Source organism: Elephas maximus, chromosome 25, assembly GCF_024166365.1.
Source record: "Elephas maximus indicus isolate mEleMax1 chromosome 25, mEleMax1 primary haplotype, whole genome shotgun sequence".
Lineage (NCBI taxonomy): Eukaryota > Metazoa > Chordata > Mammalia > Proboscidea > Elephantidae > Elephas > Elephas maximus.
Genome location: NC_064843.1, coordinates 68,539,145 through 68,559,456, shown reverse-complemented (window position 1 = coordinate 68,559,456; position 20,312 = coordinate 68,539,145). Strand labels below are relative to the sequence as shown.

At 40.5% G+C, this 20,312-nt stretch overlaps 1 protein-coding gene across 5 annotated transcripts in view; it reads left to right on the top strand.

Moving 5' to 3' along the window:
- The window catches only part of NINL (ninein like), a 238,932-nt gene that overhangs the window by 120,452 nt on the left and 98,168 nt on the right, over positions 1 to 20,312 (top strand). For all 5 annotated transcript variants that reach the window (XM_049869354.1, XM_049869353.1, XM_049869352.1 and 2 more), the window contains exon 6: positions 13 to 79. In XM_049869354.1, the coding sequence (XP_049725311.1) occupies positions 13 to 79 (67 nt within the window). The remainder of the gene's footprint in view (positions 1 to 12; positions 80 to 20,312) is intronic.

Here is a 20,312-nt window from a genome sequence, read left to right as displayed (position 1 = left end):
ATTTTTCTACAGAGTTTCAAGTCAGATGAAGAAGCTGACAGTGCCAGAGAGCCTCAGAGTGAGTTATTTGAAGCACAAGGTAAGACCATGGCCTCATGCTTGGCACTTCAAAAGCTCCAGGAGCTGGGTTGTCAGCAGTGTGTCGGCCACGAACATAATTTCCTGGGAGAGTACGGGTGCTGTCCCAGGTCAACCTCTCTTCCAGGAGTGGTCAGCATGCCACTGTTATAGTTGTAAAGTCACAGCTCAGGCCTCTGCATCCACAGAGGTCAGATGCTTGTAGCCGAGCCACAGCCGTGGTCCGTGAGCACCAGTGTGGACCAGCCAGCAGGCATGTCATTAGGCCCAACCAGAAGTCCTTGCTTTCGGCTCAGGGCTCCTGGGCTGGTTCCAATGTACCCAGGCTGGACGCAGCCTCGTCCCACTTGAGAAGCAGCAGTCAGCGGCCCTTTTGGTCTCAGCACCACCAAGGTTCTGTCTGCGTCGCAAGTAGACCATAAGGTGTGGTCCTGGACCTCGATAGCCTTAGCGTGACAACTTGACGGCCCCCATGGGGATACTGAGATTGGTCACAGTGCATCCAGCATCGGAATGCTGCTCAGCTGTGGATGAAGGATGGCACATCTGCTTGTGTTGTGGTGGCACCGTCTGCAAGATACGGTGTTCTGAGAACGAAAGCTAGGTGCATGGCCATGAGTAGGATATTAAATCGTTGCTACCTTTCTGGGGTGATAATATGCCTGCATTTTTTATATGCTTGAGTGGCTATAGGCACATTTTAGAAAAATATGAAAAAAGACTGTTAAGAGTTGTTGCTGCCTGGACCCAAGCAGTTGTTAGACCAAATGACTTAATACATTAAATTAGGTAAGGCAGAGAACCTACACGGTTTTCTCTTCTTGTGCTTTTGAAAGAAGGCAAATAAAATCTTCAACGGAAACCACATGTACGAAGTCCTTGGTGGCTCCCATAACCCAACCGATTGATGTGCACCAGCATCCATTGTGGGCACAGGCTTTTGGAGGAAGCCTTTCCTCAGCACTGATCACTGTGGTGCATTGGCTAGGCTGTGGGTTGTCATTACCAAGTAGGTGTGACTGAGCTTCCATTATGTTTAATCATTCCTTCCTATGATTCAGCTTTTGAGTGTATTCTAAAAACTGAACCAAGAAATGAATAAAAGAATTCATAGCTGTTTCCTAGTGGAACGATACAGAAGGATTGGAACCTAAGAAGAAATACCAACCCTTCTGTATTGTCCTACTAGAAACAACTAGAAATTCGTTCTCCCTCTTCCTTTTGATGCCTAAAAAGACGTATTTGTACACCTACAAGAAAAAGAGAAAAAAAATTAGAGGAAGGGAACACTGGATCATGGGCCCATAGAAAATGTCCCATTTACCCTACGTTTCACATGCTTAAACCCCTGATGGCTACTCTGTAGACGGCTTCAGTGATCAGATGTCCTGGTTTACCACCTTCCCTCTTCTCTGACAGCATCTGATCTTTTCACTTTTTTTTTTTTTTTGAATTGATCTTAATGATGTATTGGAATTTTTTTTTTTTAATTGTGCATTAAGTGAAAGTTTACAAATCAAGTCAGTCTCTCACGCGAAAACTTATATATACCTTGCTACATACCCCCAGTTGCTTTCTCCCTAATAAGACAGCCCGATCCATCCCTCTACTCTCTTTTTGTGTCCATTTCACTGGCTTCTAATCCCCTCTACCCTCTCATCTCCCCTCCAGGCAGTAGATGCCAACATAGTCTCAAGTGTCCACCTGATCCAAGAAGCTCAGTCCTCACCAGCATCCCTCTCCAACCCATTGTCCACTTCAATCCCTGTCTGAAGAGTTGGCTTTGGGAATGGTTCTTGTCCTGGGCCAACAGAAGGTCTGGGGTCCATGACCACTGGGGTCCTTCTAGTCTCAGTCAGACCATTAAGTCTGGTCTTTTTATGAGAATTTGGGGTCTGCATCCCACTGCTCTCCTGCTCCCTCAGGGGTTCTCTGTTGTGTTCCCTGTCAGGGCAGTCATCGGTTGTGGCCGGGCACCATCTAGTTCTTCTGGTCTAGGATGATGTAGTCGCTGGTTCATGTGGCCCTTTCTGTCTCTTGGGCTCCTAATCGCCTTGTGTCCTTGGTGTTCTTCATTCTCCTTTGATCCAGGTGGGTCGAGACCAATTGATGCATCTTAAATGGCTGCTTGCTAGCATTTAAGACCCCAGACACCTCCCTCCAAGGTGGAATGCAGAAAGTTTTCTTAATAGATTTTATTATGCCAGTTGACTTAGATGTCCCCTGAAACCATGGCCTCCAAACCCCTGCCCCTGCTATGCTGGATTTCGAAGCATTCAGTTTATCCCAGAAACTTCTTTGCTTTTTGTTTAGTTCAGTTGTGCTGACCTCTCCTGTATTGTGTGTTGTCTTTCTCGTCACCTAAAGTAGTTCTTATCTACCATCTAATTAGTGGATACCCCTCTTCTACTATCCCTCCCTCCCCCCTCTCGTAACTATCAAAGAATATTTTCCTCTCTGTTTAAACTATTTCTTGAGTTCTTATAATAGTGGTCTTATACAACATTTCTAATTTTGCGAGGGACTAATTTCACTCAGCATAATGCCCTCCAGATTCCTCCATGTTATAAAATGTTTCACGGATTCATCACTGTTCTTTATCAATGCGTAGTATCCCATTGTGTGAATATACCATATTTATCTATTCATCAGTTGATGGGCACCTTGGTTGCTTCCATCTTTTTGCTGTTGTAAACAGTGTTGCAGTGAACATGGGTGTGCATGTATCTGTTTGTGTAAAGGCTCTTATTTCTCTAGGATATATTCCAAGAGTGGGATTGCTGGATCATATGGTAGTTTCTATTTCTCATTTTTTAAGGAAGAGCCAAATCGATTTCCAAAGTGGTTGCACCATTTTACATTCCCAGCAGCAGTGTATAAGTGTTCCAATCCCTCCACAGCCTCTCCAGCATTTATTGTTTTCTGTTTTTTAGATTAATGCCAGCCTTATTGGAGTGAGATGGAATCTCATTGTAGTTTTAATTTGCATTTCTCTAATGGCTAATAATCGTGAGCATTTCCTCGTGTATCTGTTAGCTACCTGAATGTCTTCTTTAGTGAAGTGTCTGTTCGTATTTTTGCCCGTTTTTTAATTGGGTTATTTGTCTTTTTGCAGTTGAGTTTTCGCAGTATCATGTAGATTTTAGAGATCAGGCGATGATCGGAAATGTCATAGCTAAAAACTTTTTCCCAGTTTGTAGGTAGTCTTTTTACTCTTTTGATTAAGTCTTTGGATGAGCATAGGTGTTTGATTTTTAGGAGCTCCCGGTTACCTAGTTTTTCTTCTGCGTTCTTTATAATGTTTTGTATACTGTTTATGCCATGCATTAGGGCTCCTAACATTGTCCCTATATTTTTTTCTATGATCTTTATCATTTTAGGTTTTATATTTAGGTCTTTGATCCATTTTGAGTTCGTTTTTGTGCATGGAGTGAGGTATGAGTCTTGTTTCATTTTTTTGCAGATGGATATCCAGTTATGCCAGCACCATTTGTTAAAAAGACTGTCTTTTCCCCCATTTAACTGTTTTGGGGCCTTTGTCAAGTATCAGCTGCTCATATGTGGATAGATTTATGTCTGGATTCTCAATTCTGTTCCATTGGTCTATGTATCTGTTGTTGTACCAGTACCAGGCTGTTTAGACTACTGTGGCAGTATAATAGGTTCTAAAATCAGGTAGAGTAAGGCCTCCCACTTTGTTCTTCTTTTTCAGTAATGCTTTACTTATCTGAGGCCTCTTTCCCTTCCATATGAAGTTGGTGATTTGTTTCTCCATCTCATTAAAGAATGTCGTTGGAATTTGGATCAGAATTGCATTAAATGTATAGATGACTTTTGGTAGAATAGACATTTTTATGATGTTAGTTCTTCTTATCCATGAGCAAGGTATGTTTTTCCACTTATGTAGGTCTCTTGGCTTCTTGAAGAAGTATATTGTAGTTTTCTTTATATAAGTCTTTTACATCTATCTCTGTTAAGATTTGTCCAAAGTATTTTTTCTTCTTGGGGGCTACTGTAAATGCTATTGATTTGGTGATTTCGTCTTCAATGTTCTTTTTGTTGGTGTAGAGGAATCCAACTGGTTTTTGTATGTTTATCTTGTATCCTGATCCTCTGCTGTACTCTTCTATTAGTTTCAGTAGTTTTCTTGAGGATTCCTTACGGTTTTCTGTGTATAAGATCATGTCATCTGCAAATGGAGATAATTTTATTTCTTCCTTGCCAATCTGGATGCCCTTTTTTTCTTTATCTTGCCTAATTCCTCTGGCTAGGACCTCCAACACAATGTTGAATAAGAGCGGTGATAAAGGGCATCCTTGTCTGGTTCTCGATCTCAAGGGGAATGTTTTCAGGCTCTCTCCATTTCGGGTGATGATGACTGTTGGCTTTGTATAAATGACCTTTATTATGTTGAGGAATTTTTCTTCTATTCTTATTTTGCTGAGAGTTTTTATCATGAATGGGTGTTGAACTTTGTCAAATGCCTTTTCTGCATCAATTGATAAAATCATGTGATTCTTTTGTTTATTTATGTGATGAATTACATTAATTGTTTTTCTAATGCCGAACCATCCCTGCATACCTAGTATGAATCCCCCTTGGTCATGGTGAATTTTTTTTTTGATATGTTGTTGAATTCTGTTGACTGGAATTTGGTTGAGGATTTTTGCATCTAAGTTCATGAGGGATATAGGTCTGCAATTTTCTTTTTTTGTGTTGTCTTTACCTGGTTTTGGTATTAGGGATATAGTGGCTTCATAGAATGAGTTCAGTATTCCATCCTTTTCTATGCTCTGAAATACCTTTAGTAGTAGTAGTGTTAACCCTTCTCTGAAAGTTTGGTAGAACTCTAGTGAAGCCATCAGGGCCAGGGCTTTTTTTTGTTGTTGGGAGATTTTTTATTACCTTTTCAGTCTCTTCTTTTGTTATGGGTCTATTTAGTTGTCCTACTTCTGTTTGTTTCAGTTTAGGTAGGTAGTGTGTTTGTTTCTAGGAAATCATCCATTTCTTCTATGTTTTCAAATTTGTTAGAATACAATTTTTCATAGTAATCTGACATGATTCTTTTAATTTTAGTTGGTCTGTTGTAATATCGCCCATCTCATTTCTTGTTTGGGTTATTTGCTTCCTCTCCTGTTTTTCTTTTGCCAGTTTGGCCAATGTTTTATCAATTTTGTTGGCTTTTTTGAAGAACCAGCTTTTGGTCCTGTTAATTCATTCAATTGTTTTTCTGTTTTCTGTTTCATTTAGTTCTGCTCTAATTTTTATTATTTGTTTTCTTCTGGTGCCTGAGGGTTTCCCTTTGTTGCTCTATTTGTTCAAGCTGTAGGGATAATTCTTTGATTTTGGCCCTTTCTTCTTTTTGGATATGTGCATTTATTAATATAAATTGACGTCTGAGCACTGCTTTCACTGTGTCCCAAAGGTTCTGATAGGAAGTGTTTTCGTTCTCATTGGATTCTATGAATTTCTTTATTCCATCCTTAATGTCTTCTATAATCCTGTCTTTTGTGAACAGAGTATTGTTTAGTTTCTAAGTGTTTGATTTCTTTTCCCTGCTTTTTCTTTTGTTGATTAAGGCTTGCTTTATGACCTAATATGTGGTCTATTCTAGAGAATGTTCCATGTGCACTAGAAAAGAAAGTCTACTTGGTTGCTGTTGGGTGAAGTGTTCTGTATATGTCTACGAGGTCAAGTTGGTTGATTGTGGCATTTAGATCTTCCGTGTCTTTTTGAGCTTCTTTCTGGATGTCCTGTCCTTCACTGAAAGTGGTGTGTTGAAGTCTTCTACTATTATTGTAGACCTGTCTATCTCACTTTTCAATGCTGATAGAGTTTGTTTTATGTATCTTGCAGCCCTGTCATTGGGTGCATAAATATTTAATATGGTTATATCCTCTTGGCATATTGTCCCTTTAATCATTTTATAGTGTCCTTCCTTATCCTTTATGATGGATTTAACTTTAAAGTCTATTTTGTTAGAAATTAATATTGCCACTCCTGCTCTTTTTGGTTGTTGTTTGCTTGATATATTTTTTCCATCCTTTGAGTTTTAGTTTGTTTGTGTCTCTAAGTCTAAGGTGTGTCTCTTGTAGGCAGCATACAGACAAATCATGTTTTTTAATCCATTCTGCCACTGTGTGTCTCCTTATTTTGCATTTAGTCCATTTACATTCACCATAATTATGGATAGGTATGAATTTAGTGCTATCATTTTGATGTCTTTTTTTTGGGTGTTGTTGATAGTTTATTTTTCCCACTTAATTTTATGTGCTGAGTAGATTATATATTGTCCATTACTCAGTTTCGTTGTTGTTGTTTTTGCTTCTTCTGAGTCTTTATTTTTTTCTTGTATTTTAACTTGATGTATAGGATAGTTGGTCTCCTTTGTGGTTACCTTATTATTTACACCTATATTTCTAAATTTAAACCTAACTTTTATTTCTTTGTATCCCTGTATTTTCCTCTCCATGTGGAAGATCTATGACTACATTTCTTAGTCCCTCTTTATTGTTTTAATGTTGTCTTCTTTTACATAACAACATTGCATTTACCCGGTTTTGAGCATTTTTTTCTTGTTTTCCCTGTCTGGGCTGACTTCTGATTGCTCTGCCCAGTGTTCTAGTCTTGGGTTGATACCTGATATTATTGATTTTCTAATCAAAGAACTCCCTTTAGTATTTCTTGTAGTTTTGGTTTGGTTTTTACGAATTCTCTAAACTTCTGTTTATCTGTTTATCTGGAAACGTCTTAATTTCACTTTCATATTTAAGAGACAGGTTTGCTGGATATATGATTCTTGGCAGGCAGTTTTTTCCTTCAAGTTTTTAAATATGTCATCCCATTGCCTTCTTTCCTGCATGGTTTCTGCCGAGTAGTCTGAGCTTGTTCTTATTGGCTCTCCTTTGTAGGTGACTTTTCGTTTATCCCTAGCTGCTCTTAAAATTCTCTCCTTATCTTTGGTTTTGACAAGTTTGATTATAATATGTCTTGGTGACTTATCTTTTAACATCTACCTTATGTGAAGTTCAGTGAGCATCTTGGATAGATATCTGCTCATCTTTCACGACATCAAGCAAAGTTTTCTGCCAACAAATCTTCAACAATTCTCTCTGTATTTTCTGTTATCTTCCCTGTTTTGGTACTCCAGTCACTCGTAGGTTAAAGTCCCACAGGATTCTTAAGGTTTCTTCATTTTTTTAATTCTTATATCTGGCTTTTCTTCAAATATATTAGTGCCAAGTGATTTATCTTCAAGTTCAAAAATACTGGCTTCTACTTGCTCAGTTCTGCTCCTCTGACTTTCTATTGAGTTGTCTACTTCTATAGTTTATTGTTAATCTTCTGAATTTCTGATTGCTGTCTGTCTATGGATTTTTCCAGCTTGTTAAATTTTTCATTATGTTCCTGAATAATCTTTCTAATTCCTTCAACTGCTTTATCTGTGTGTTCCTTGGCTTTTTCTGTGTATTGCCTCATTTCCTTCCTGATGTCTTGAAGGGTTCTGTATATTAAACTTTTGTATTCTGCCTCTGGTAATTCCAGGAATGCACTTTCATCTAAAAGATCCCTGGATTCTTTGTTTTGAGATCTTGTTGAGGTGATCATGGTCTGTTTCTTTATGTTATTTGATATTGACTGTTGTCTCCAAGCCATCTGTAAGTTATTGTATTAGTTTATGTTTGCTTACCGTGTCGTAATTTCGTGCTTTGTATTGTTTTGATATGCCTAAATGGGTTGCTTGAGTGAGCTACCTTGATTATTTTTACCTTTGGAGCTCTCACGTCCTGTCCCCCAATGGCTAGAGCTGTTATCAGGTTTATCAGTCTTGGAGTCCATTCACTTTTCTTGTATGAATTCAGCTCAGGTGTCCAGGTAGCTGATTATCAAATGTGTGGTACAGGCTCTGTCCTACAGTCTTAGGGGGCAGGGGTGATTGGTGTATGTACTGGTATCTGATTGCAGCAGTGGGTCATGCTCTGAACAAGGCAGGGGGCTCAGAACCGACCCCCAAGTGTCTCTGAGGAAAGCACATCCCTGTTCCCTAGAGCGTGCAGGTGGGTGGGTTTTGCAGACAGACCATGGGCATGCAATGTTTTTGGTTGCAAGGACTGGGAGGTACCAGTTATCCTTGGACCCCTGTCGCAGGTGGCTGGGTGACCTGAGTGGAGCTACCAGTCCTTAGGCCCCTGACATGGGTAGGTGAGGACCCTGTTTAATAGGCAAAGCAATGTCAAACATCAAACACCTGCCTCTCCACTGCACAGCTGAAATGGTTGGAGGCTGCCAACAAGGGCCTATTCTCCTAAAATAGGCCCACACAGATCCATGCAGAGGGAACAGGTGCTTAAAGTCCACAGACAATTTATCCCTGGACAGGAGCCGCTTCTGTCCTGAGCTCCCCCGGTAGGGGGAGCTGGCAAATTATCCTTTCCCCCAAATCAAGTTTTTTGTTTCTCCAAGGCTGGGAGGATGGCTCTAGGCTCTCAGCAGTGCTTATCTCATGCCCAGGGAGTTCAGCCACTGAAGCCGGCTTGGGGGTGGTGGGGGGGGCACGTTAAAATATATGCAAGTACTTAGTTTTTGCCGAGAGCGCTGTTCTTTTTTGGTTCCAGAGGTGTGAGTAGGCTGTGTGGCTGGCTGCTTCCCCCTGAGGAAACTGTGGCTGAATGCTAGTACCAGTCCACTGCCACTGCTCCGAAAATGGTGCCTGTGGGCTCTCCGCGATTCAGGTCCTGTAACTTCTCTGTGCTTCCGAACCGTCTCTTCCTCCCTCTGCCCCTCAGTTCATTTTCTAAGCTTGCTTTTGATGCTCATGGCTCCTAGCTTGTCATAAATATACTTGTTTCACTTGTTTTTTCGGGTCTTTGTTGTAAAGAGGGCTCGCCGGAAGCATCTATTTATTCTGCCATCTTGGCTCTGCCTCTCTTTTTTCTTTTTAATATTTGATTTAAATAGCATGTTTCAAATGTGTATTACCCTAAATTGCCTTTATCTTTTTTGATGTTGGATATAAATTATAAATAATAGATAGTGATTTTGGTCTCGGTTTTGACTGACCTCAATTAGATTTTAAATGAGAATGATAGCAATCCACAAATGCACATTTCAAATCTGTTGGTGCCAAGGTATAATTTCAATAACAGAAATGATACTTTCTTTCACGGACTGCTGGGGAAACCATAAACAGCTGTATCCCGTGGCCTACTGAGGTCAATAAGCTGAAGCTGGGCCTGTGTTTTCCCAAGAGGCAGAGCTGGAGACCCAGCCTCTTTAACCAGTAAGCAGCTCCAATTTCACACCCAAGGACTTTGTGTGAAAGACTGTTGTTTGAATGTTGGTCTTTTTAGCCACGTTACAGAGACAGCAATCATCTTTAGAAGCACTGGAATATCTGTCCTCAACATATAATAGTGTAAGAGTCTCTTAATTTTATAAACTGTGATATGATGAGTTTGTTAAATTTAGTTAAGTAGTTGTAGCCCTGGTGGCACAGTGGTTAAGAGCTCAGGCTGATCCAACAGTCACTCCTTGGAGGCCCTATTAGACAGTTCTGTTCTGTTCTATGGGGTCACTGTGAGTCGTAATCGATCTTATGGCAACAAATTTCGTTTTTTGGTTTAGCTGTAAACTGAGCATGGCTGCTAGAAATAGGGAGGTGTACAAGATAGAAAATTCCCTGTCTTCACAAAGCTTATGGATCAGAGAGAAGGTAGAAATTATATTATACAATTAGTATTGTAAGAGATGTGGTTTGATCCGGTACAGGGTGCCGTAGAAGCACGTAACTAGCTGCCATCAAGTTGATCCCGACTTATGGTGACCTCGTGTGTGTCAGAGCGGAACTGTGTTTCATAGGGTTTTCCATGGCTGATTTTTCAGAGGTAGATCACTGAGACTTCCAGGGCGCCTCTGGGTAGACTTGAACCATCAGCCTTTCAGTTAACAGCTGAGCCTGTGAACCATTCACACAACCCAAGGACTCCGTGGAAGCACCTAGTGGCACCTGATCTATTCTAGTGGATCAAAAAAAGACCTCCTGAGAGAAGTGGTGTTTAAGAGGAGACCTGACAAATGAGTAGGTGTTACTCAATCAAGGTGATGGGGCTGGAAAGAGATGTGCAGAATGCCTGAGACAAGATGGAGGAATTGAAAGAAGTCCATATGGCTGGAGTGAGTGTTCCAGGGTGGGAATAGATAAGCCAAGGATTTTAGGAGCAAGTCTGAAGGCAACGGGAAGCTGTAACATAGACAGGGAAAACAGTGCATCAGTAGTTATGGACTGAAAGTTACAGAGAACATTAGCATTAACTAGTCACCCCATATTACACTCAATTCAGATTAGAGACTCTCACCTCATATTGTCTGATAGTGTTAAAAATACGCATATATTTATTTTCCTAAAAGTAGACTGGAGTCCCTAGGTGGCACAAATGTTTAAACACTCAACTGCTAACCCAAAGTTTGGTTGTGTGAACCCACCCAGAGGCGCCTATGAGACAGGCCTGGCAATCTGTTTCTGGAAGGTCACAGACGTGAAAGCCCTATAGAGCAGTTCTACTCTATACACGGGACCACCATGAGTCAGAATCTACTGGACGGCAACTAACAACAACAACAAAAGTAGGGTAGGGGAAAGAGAGGCCAGTGCTTTCGTACTTCGTACTACGCTTCAGTGTATTCAGTATATGTTTACTGAGTATCTGCTGTATTCACAGCACGTCCCACCATGTGCTGGGCACTGTCAAAGATTCAGCGAGCAAATAAATAGTTATTGAGTGCCCTACATACTCTTAAAATTGTAATCACTGTAAATGAAGTCGAGGGCCTGGTTTACAATAGTCTGATGAGAAGATAGGGCAGAACAAAACGAAACAATGGGCCAAAAAGATTACAAGGAAATCAGTATTCAAGCATAGAATTGTATCTACAAACAGCTATTAAGCAGGCTGTTCGATGTTTTAATAAACAACCAAGTTGATCTCAGGATTGCATAAAGGTCAAAAGAATTTTTTATTTACTTTGGTTTTGAAGTTGCTATATTTAAAAATGAAGAAATAATTTCAGTTTTATGTTCCCAAATTACTTTTTGTTTAAAAATAAGTGCATACTGTATGTCAGGTATGGATCACACTGGGGGTATAGAAAGATGTGCTGTAGTAAAGAGGTTAACAAATTTATGTGAGCAACTTTGTAAACCTGTTTAATTTGCTCACTCATACAGCAGAAAATGAGATGAATGTATTTCCTGCATATTTCTGTTAGCACAACTTTGAATAAAATGGTAGAAATTAAAAAAAAAAAAAAGTATTTGCAGCTCTTAAGGGAAACAAAGGATTTGAGGGGAAGGAAGACTTTTTTCTTTTTAATTTTCTTGCATTTCCATATAATATAAAATGGTAAACAAATATTGCTCTTTAATATAAAATGGTAAACAAATATTGCTCAAGAATCCTTAAGTCAGATTGAGACAAGACCAGCACTTGTGGAGGAAAGTGGTAAAAAATATAAGATGGTGTAGAATTAACTGCTAAATTATCAGATGCTTGCAAAACTGAAAAAAGAATTCAACAAAGGATGGGAGTGAGAGGAGGGGTCAGTGGGTCACCCAGGTCTTTGTGACGACTGAACCCAAGTTTTGAAAGATGCTGCTGTGTAACTTCTCTTAAAAGTGGGGGCGGGAGTGGTGGAGAACAATTTGCAGAAGATGTTGAGACACAAGAAGGCTTTCAAGGGGTTCCAGTCTGCTCCACAATGTCTGTTGCCTCTGCTGAGAGACTGGATGTTGGGTGATGATTGACAGCTGGCAGGAGTCATCAAACGGTGCTGGGAGGACTTGGGACAAACACTACCTGCCTGTGGGCCCACTCCATATGTCTGGTGTCCTCATGCACAGGGCCTCCAGGTTAGTCAGACTTCTCCCGGGGAGGCTCAGGGCTCAGGCACATGTGGCCTCACACTCATGGCTGACATTGTCTCACCTCACGGCCAGCCTGGGAAGTCACAGTGCAGCCTTCCTGCCTGCCCCACCATCCCACTCAGACTTAAGGGCCTTGGCCACAGTCCTCAGGTTGGGTAACAAGGGGAAGTGGCTGCCGACTGTGGGTCTGGAGCTGATGTGTCTCCTTGGAGGAAGCCTATAAGGCCACTCCAGAAAGATTCTGGTCACAGAGCCCCATCATATCCAACTGTGACTCTTAGTGCCCAGGGCCAAATGTGGACGTCTGACACTCAGGGCTCCCCATTATGGCTCAGACCAGGCTTGCAGATGACTCTGAGGAAGTATGTAGTGCTGGCCTGCATTCTTCCGCCCTTCCAACAGCTTCACTGCTTTTCTGGGCTTTTCCCTGTAAGAGGGTGGCTGTGTTAATGATCCTCCTTACTGGTGTTTTGCAGAGGGTGGAAAGTGGCAGAAACTTGGCTTGGAAAGAGAAAGATCAGAGTTGTGCCTTGCATTTCTGCCGAAATAAAAAATTAACAGTTGTAGCTGAGCACCTCTAGATTGTGGTCCTTGAGTACTAGGGCCATTTCTTGTTCAACTTTTACCTCACCAAGCTTCCATTTGTGCTTCTTGTCAAAGCAGAAGAGCTGGTCAAACTCTCATTTTTAATTTAATCAGATTTTCAGTCTAGGCTAGCAGAAGGAGGGGTGGGTGGGAGGAGGTTACTCATGGAGCAGTTTCAGTGCTCTCTACCTGGAAAACATGTTTTGGGTTGTTTTTAAAATTGATTTCCCCCAGCCTTGATTAGAAACCTTTCCAATCTGGGATAGCACTGACGGTGAGTACACAAACACTCAGGTTAAACCTAATAAATTATTTATTCGACCTCTTCTGGCAGCCCAGAGAAATAAATCCCAGTGTCAGGATTATTTTTAAGTTTTTATTTAGAAATTACAGACATTTAAAGTCTGTCAGTTTGTCATACTGTGGCAGCTTGCATATTGCTGTGATGCTGGAATCTATGCCACCAGTATTTCAAATACCAGCAGGGTCACCTCTGGTGGACAGGTTTCAGCGGAGCTTCCAGAATAAGACAGACTAGGAAGAAGGACTTGGTGATGTACTGCTAAAAAAAATGGCCACTGAAGAAAACCTTATGAATTGCAGTGCAATGTTTTCTGATACAGTGCTGGAAGATGAGCCCCTCCGGTTGGAAGGCACTCAAAATACTACTGGGGAAGAGCTGCCTCCTCAAAGTAGAGTCAACCTTAATGCCATGGATGTTCACTAAAAAAGAGAAAGAGGGAGGCAGGACCAAGATGGCAGAATAGACAGATGCTTCCAGCGAATGCTTTTACAACAAAGACCCGAAAAAACAAGTGAAACAAGTATATTTATGACAAGCTAGGAGCCCTGAACATCACAGGCAAGGTTAGAAAACAAACTGAGTGGCAGGGGGAGGAAGAGATGATTCAGAAGCGGAGAGGAGTTACTGGACCTGTATCTCTGGGAGCCCTTGGGCACCATTCCCGGGAGTGGTGGCAGCGGGCTGGTATTAGTGTTTGGCCACAGTTTCCTCAGGGAGAAGCACCCAGTCACACAGCCTGCTCACACCCCCGGAGCCAGAGAAGACTGGCACTCTTGGCAAAAGCTAAGTACTTAACTTATATTTTACCACGCCCCCCCCACCCCTAAGCTGGCTTCAGCATCTGTTGATTTCCCTGGGCCTGAGATAGGCCCTGTTGAGCACCTAGAGCCATCTTCCAGCCCCTGGAGAAGGAATAAATTCACTACTGGGGGAAAAGAATTTGCCAGTTCCACTAACCGGGGGGCTCAGGACAGAAGTGTCTCCTATCCAGGCATAAATGGTCTGTGGACTTTGAGTACCTTTCCCCTCTGCATTGGCCTGTGTGGACCTGTTTCAGGAGAACAGGCCCTTGTTGGCAGGCTACAACTGTTTCAGCTGTGCGACGGAGAGGTGGGTGTTTGACATTTGACACTGCTTTGCCTGTTAAACAGGGTCCTCACCTACCCACATCAGGGGCCTAAGGACTGGTGGGTCCACTCACGTCACCCCACCATGCGTGAAAGGGGTCCAAGGATAACTGATACCTCCCATTCCTTACAACGGAAAACATTGCATGCCCATGGTCCATCTGCAGAACCCACCCACCTGTACACTCTGGGGAACAGGGACATGTTTTCATCAGAGACACTTGGGGGACGATTCTCAGCCCCCTTGCTTGTTCAGAGAGTGACCCCCTGCTACAATGAGATACCAGAACCTATACCAATCACACCTGCACTTCTAAGACTGTAGGACAGAGCCTGTAGCACACACTTGATGATCAGCTATGTGGACAGCTGAGCTGAGTTTATACAAGAAAAGTGAATGGACTCCTAGACTGATATACCTGATAACAGCTCTAGCCATCTGGGGACAGGACGTGAGAGCTCCAAAGGTAAAAATAATCAAGCTAGCTCACTCAATCAACCCATTTGGGCATATCAAAACAAAACAAAGCAAGAAGCTACAATACAGTAAGCAAACATAAAATAAACTAATACAATAACTTATAGATGGCTCGGAGACAACAGTCAATATCAAGTAACATAAAGAAACAGACCATGATCACCTCAACAAGCTCTCAAAACAAACAATCCAGGGATCTTCTAGATGAAAGCACCTTCCTGTAATTACCAGATGCAGAATACAAAAGATTAATATACAGATCCCTTCAAGACATCAGGAAGGAAATCAGGCAATACACAGAACAAGCCAAGGAACACACAGATAAAGCAGTTGAAGAAATTAAAAAGGTTATTCAGGAACATAATGAAAAATTTAACAAGCTGGAAAAATCCATAGACAGACAGCAATCAGAAATTCAGATGATTAGCAATAAAATTACAGAATTAAACAACTCAATAGAAAGTCAGAGGAGCAGAATAGAGCAAGTGGAAGGCAGAATTTGTGAACTTGAAGATACAGCACTTGCCACCAATATATTTGAAGAAAAATCAGATAAAAGAATTTAAAAAGTGAAGAAAACTTATGAATCATGTGGGACTCTATCAAGAGAAATAACCTATGAGTAATTGGAGTTTCAGAACAGGGAGGGATAACAGAAAATACAGAGAGAATTGTTGAAGATTTGTTGGCAGAAAATTTCCCTTGATATCATGAAAGATGACAAGATATCTATCCAAGCTTCTCATTGAACTCCATATAAGGTAGATTTTAAAAGAAAGTCACCAAGACATACTTGCCAAAACCAAAGGTAAGGAGAGAATTTTACGAGCAGTTTTGGATAAACAAAAGGTCACCTACAAAGGAGAGTCAGTAAGAATAAGCTCGGACTACTCAGCAGAAACCATGCACACAAGAAGGCAATGGGATGAGTTATATAAAGCATTGATGGAAAAAATTGGTAGGATAAGAATCATATATCCAGCAAAACTCTCTCAAATATGAAGATGAAATTAGGACATTTCCAGATAAACAGAAGTTTAGGGAATTCGTAAAAACCAAATCAAAACTACAAGAAATACTAAAGGGAATTCTTTGGTTAGAAAATCAATAATATCAGGTATCAACCCAAGACTAGAACACTGGGCAGAGCAATCAGAAGTCAACCCAGAAAGGGAAATCACAAAAATAAACCAAGATAAAAAAACACTCAAAATAGGGAAACAGCGATGTTATTATGTAAAAGAAGACAACATTAAAACAATAAAGAGGGACTAAGAAATGTAGTCATAGATCTTCCGTATGGAGAGGAAGACAAGGTGATACAAAGAAATAAAAGTTAGGTTTAAATTTAGAAAAGTAGGGGTAAATAATAAGATAACTACGAAGGAGACAAACTATCCTACACATTGAGATAAAATACAAGAAAAAAATAGAGACTCAGCAGAAACAAAATCAACAACAAATACGAGGAAAGGTGAATAGATAAAGATAATCAGCACCTAAAATCAAGTGGGAGAAAGAAACTGTGCACAACACACAGAAAAAGCCATCGGAATGATGCCAGTAAATTCACACTTGTCCATAATTACGCTGTGTGTAAATGACCTAAATGCGTCACTAAAGAGACAGAGAGTGGCAGAATGGATTACAAAACACGATCCATCCGTATGCTGCCTACAAGACACACGCCTTAGACTTAGAGACACAAACAAACTAAAACTCAAAGGATGGAAAAAGATATATCAAGCAAACAACAATCAAAAAAGAGCAGGAGTGGCAATATTAATTTCTGACAAAATAGACTTTAAAGTTAAATCCATCATAAAGGATAAGGAAGGACACTATATAATGATTAAAGGGACAGTATGCCAAGAGGGTATAACCATTTTAAATATTTATGCACCCAATGAAAGGGTTGCAGGATACATAAAATAAACTCTATCAGCATTGAAAAGTGAGAAAGACAGCTCTACAATTATAGTAGTAGACCTCAACACACCACTTTTGGTGAAAGACAGGACATCCAGAAAGAAGCTCAATAAAGACATGGAAGATCTAAATGCCACAATCAACCAACTTGACCTCGTAGACGTATACAGAACACTCCACCCAACAGCAACCAAGTAGACTTTCTTTTCTAGTGCACATGGAACATTCTCTAGAATAGACCACATATTAGGTCATAAAGCAAGCCTTAGCAGAATTCAAACATTGAAATATTACAAAGCATCTTCTCTGACCATAAAGCCATAAAAGTGGAAATCAATAAAAGAAAAAGCAGGGAAAAGAAATCAAACACTTGGAAACTGAACAATACCCTGCTCAGAAAAGACTGGATTATAGAAGACATTAAGGATGGAATAAAGAAATTCATAGAATCCAGAGAGTGAAAACACTAACCATCAGAACCTTTGGGACACAGCAAAAGCAGTGGTCAGAGGTCAATTTATATCAGTAAATCTGCACCTGGCAGATTTGAACTGCCGACCTTTCGGTTAGCAGTGGTAGCACTTAAACCCTACGCCACCAGAGTTTCCAAGCAGTGGGATGCAGACCCCAAATTCTTGTAAAAAGACCAAACTTAATGGTCTGACTGAGACTAGAAGCACCCCGAAGGGCATGGTCCCCAGACCTTCTGTTAGCCCAAGACAGGAACCATTCCCAAAGCCAACTCTTCAAACAGGGATTGGACTGGACAGTGGGATAGAAAATGATACTGGTGAAGAGTGAGCTTCTTGGATCAAGAAGACCCATGAGACTATGTTGTCATTCATCTCCCATCTGGAGGGGAGATGAGAGGGCAGAGGGGGCCGGAAGCTGACTGAATGGACTTGAAAATGGAGAGAGGAGGGAAGGAGCGGGCTGTCTTATTAGGGGGAGAGCAATTAGGAGTATATAGCAAAGTGTATATAAATTTTTGTATGAGAGACTGACTTGATTTGTAAACTTTCACTTAAAGCACAATTGAAAAAAAAAAAGAAAAAAAATCCTAGAACAGATGAACCTGGAAGACATGTTGAACGAAATAAGTCAATCATTAAAAAAAAAAACAATATTGTATGTTCTCACATTTATAAAATGGAAGGAATAGGTAAATATACAGAAACTAATGTTCATTTGTGGTTACTATCTAAGGGGTTCACCCCTCAGATAGTAAAAACTTGTTATTTTTGGTGATGGGAAAGGGAACAGCTTGACAAAGGTAAACAATGTCACTAAAAAGTACATAAGTACATAAGAAAAAAAGACCTTTGTTAATTCCTATGGCATAAATAATTTTGAAACAACCAAAAAATCTACATGCAAGCATGTATGTTTGTATATGAATATCTGTATATGTGTATATATGTAGGTGTATGCATGTGCATGTAGTATGCTTGTAGGCATATATATTCATATGTATAATAAAGCACATGGGTACAGCTACTGGTACTTCTTAGACATTACCTAACACTTCGTGGGATTGGATTTCTGGGTTTGAAGGTTTAAGACCATAGTCTCGTGGGACATCTTGGCCAGTTGGCATAGTACAGTTCATAAAGTTATGTTCTACATCCTAGTTTAGTGAGCAGCATCTGGGGTCTTAAAAGCTTACAAGCACCCACCTAAGGTGCAGTTATTGGTCTTTGCTCATCTGGAGCAAGAGAGAAAGAAGGAAACCAAAGACTCAAAGAAGAAGCTAGTCTACAGGACAAATAGTCTACAGGAACCATGGCCTCATATACGCTGAGACCAGAAGAACTAGATGGTACCTGGCTACTGCTACCAACCATTCTAATCAGAACCACAATAGATAGACCTTGAGAGAAAGAGAGAAAATTATGAAACAGAACCTTAAATCCTAAAAAGTAAAAAAAAAAAAAAAAAAACAACCTACTGGACTGCTTGAGACTGGAGGACTCCCTGAGACTATTGCCCTGAGATACTCTTCAAACCTTGAATCAAAACTAACCCCTGAGGCCACCTTGTAGCTAAATAACAAACCCGTTCAAAAATAATGAATACCACTCTTAAGTACTGTGCTCCTTTAAAAAAGCACCTGTATGAGACCAAACAGTCAACAATTACTTTAAAACAAACATAAGAATGTAAGGGAGATTAATGGAAATGAAACAACCAGAGTGGAAATAATAATATTTAAGCATTGTGAAGAATGTAACCAACATCACTGGATAACTTGTGTCGAAATTGTTGAATGTAAACCTAAACTATGTAAACCTTCTTTGAAAACACAATAAAATGTTATTTAAAAACAAGAACAATAGCAACAACAAAAAGAAATGTACCTTATCTATTGATGTCCCGTTATGGACACCCCCAACATTGTTCTTCTCCCACAGTTTTTCCCCTGGTTAAGCAGCAGAAGCATCAGTAAGCCAGCTGGCTGAAGAAGGAAGATTATCAAAACCTGAAGCCACTGATGAGTCTTAGAACCTCAAACAGACCAAGGCCTCCTGGTATTCTTGCCCAAAAAAACAAAGTTGAACTTGAATCCAAACTAGCCTTTGATGCTCAGACTTTGGGTTTGCGAGGAAATATTGGGGATAGAGCAACAAGTTAAATGACACTATGAGGAAGCCAACAGATAAATCCTGAACCTAGGACATTCTACAGAACAACTGATCCAATTTCTTAAACAAAGCAGTGCCTGTAGGTGGGGTAGGGCAGGAGAGATGTTCTCCATTAAAGGACCAAAGAGAAATAATAACTATACTCTTGAGGGCTTTGTGTGGATACTGAGTCAAACAAACCACTGTACAAAGACATTTTGAAACAGTGGGAAAATTATTGTTGATGTTTAGGTGTGGTAATGGGTGGTGGTATGTTAAAAAGAAAAAAAAGCCCATTATTTTTTAGAAATACGTACTAAATACATAGGGGTAAAATTACGAGATAGCTGGGGTTTGCTTTCACATACTTAAGCAACAACTAAAGGGGTAGATGAAGGTAGTGTGGCAGTGTCTTCATCATCACTGAGCTGAGTGCCTGTGCACGTGGGCTCACACTTTTCTTTCTGTTTTGGATAGGTTTGAAAAGTTTCTAAAAATTAATTTTAAAAAACTAGCCTTTTCCAAAAGCTTATCAGTAGTTACCAGGAGCTAGGGGAAGGGCTGTTAGGAGTTATAGCTGAAGGAATAGTGAGTTTTTTTTGTTGTTATTAGGTGCCATTGAGTCGGTTCCGACTGATAGCGTCCCCATGCACAACAGAACAAAACACTGCCTGGTCCTGTGCCATCCCTGTGATCGTTGTTACGCTTGAGCCCATTGTTGCAATCACTGTGTCAGTTCATCTCCTGGATGGTCTTCCTCTTTTTCACTGGCCCTCTACTTTAACAAGTATGACGTCCTTCTGCAGGACTGGTCTTTCCTGATAACATATCCAAAGTATGTGAAATGGAGTCTCGTCATCCTCACTTATTCTGGGTGTACTTCTTCCAGGACAGATTTGTTCATTCTTTTGACAGTCCAATATTCTTCGCCAACACCATAATTCAAAGGCATCAGTTCTTCTTCAGTCTTCCTTATTCATTGTCCAGCTTTTGCATTCATATGAGGCAATTGAAAACACCATCCCTTGAGTCACTCACACCTTGGTCCTTAAAGTGACGTCTTTGCTTTTTAACACTTTCAAGAGGTCTTTTGCAACAGATTTGCCCGATGCAATGCAATGTTTTCTCTGTTTATCGTGATGTTGCTTATTGGTCCAGTTGCGAGGATTTTTGTTTTCTTTATGTTGAGATGCAATCCATACTGAAGGCTGTGGTATTTGATCATCAGTAAGTGCTTTAAGTCCTTTTCACTTTCAGCCAGCAAGGTTGT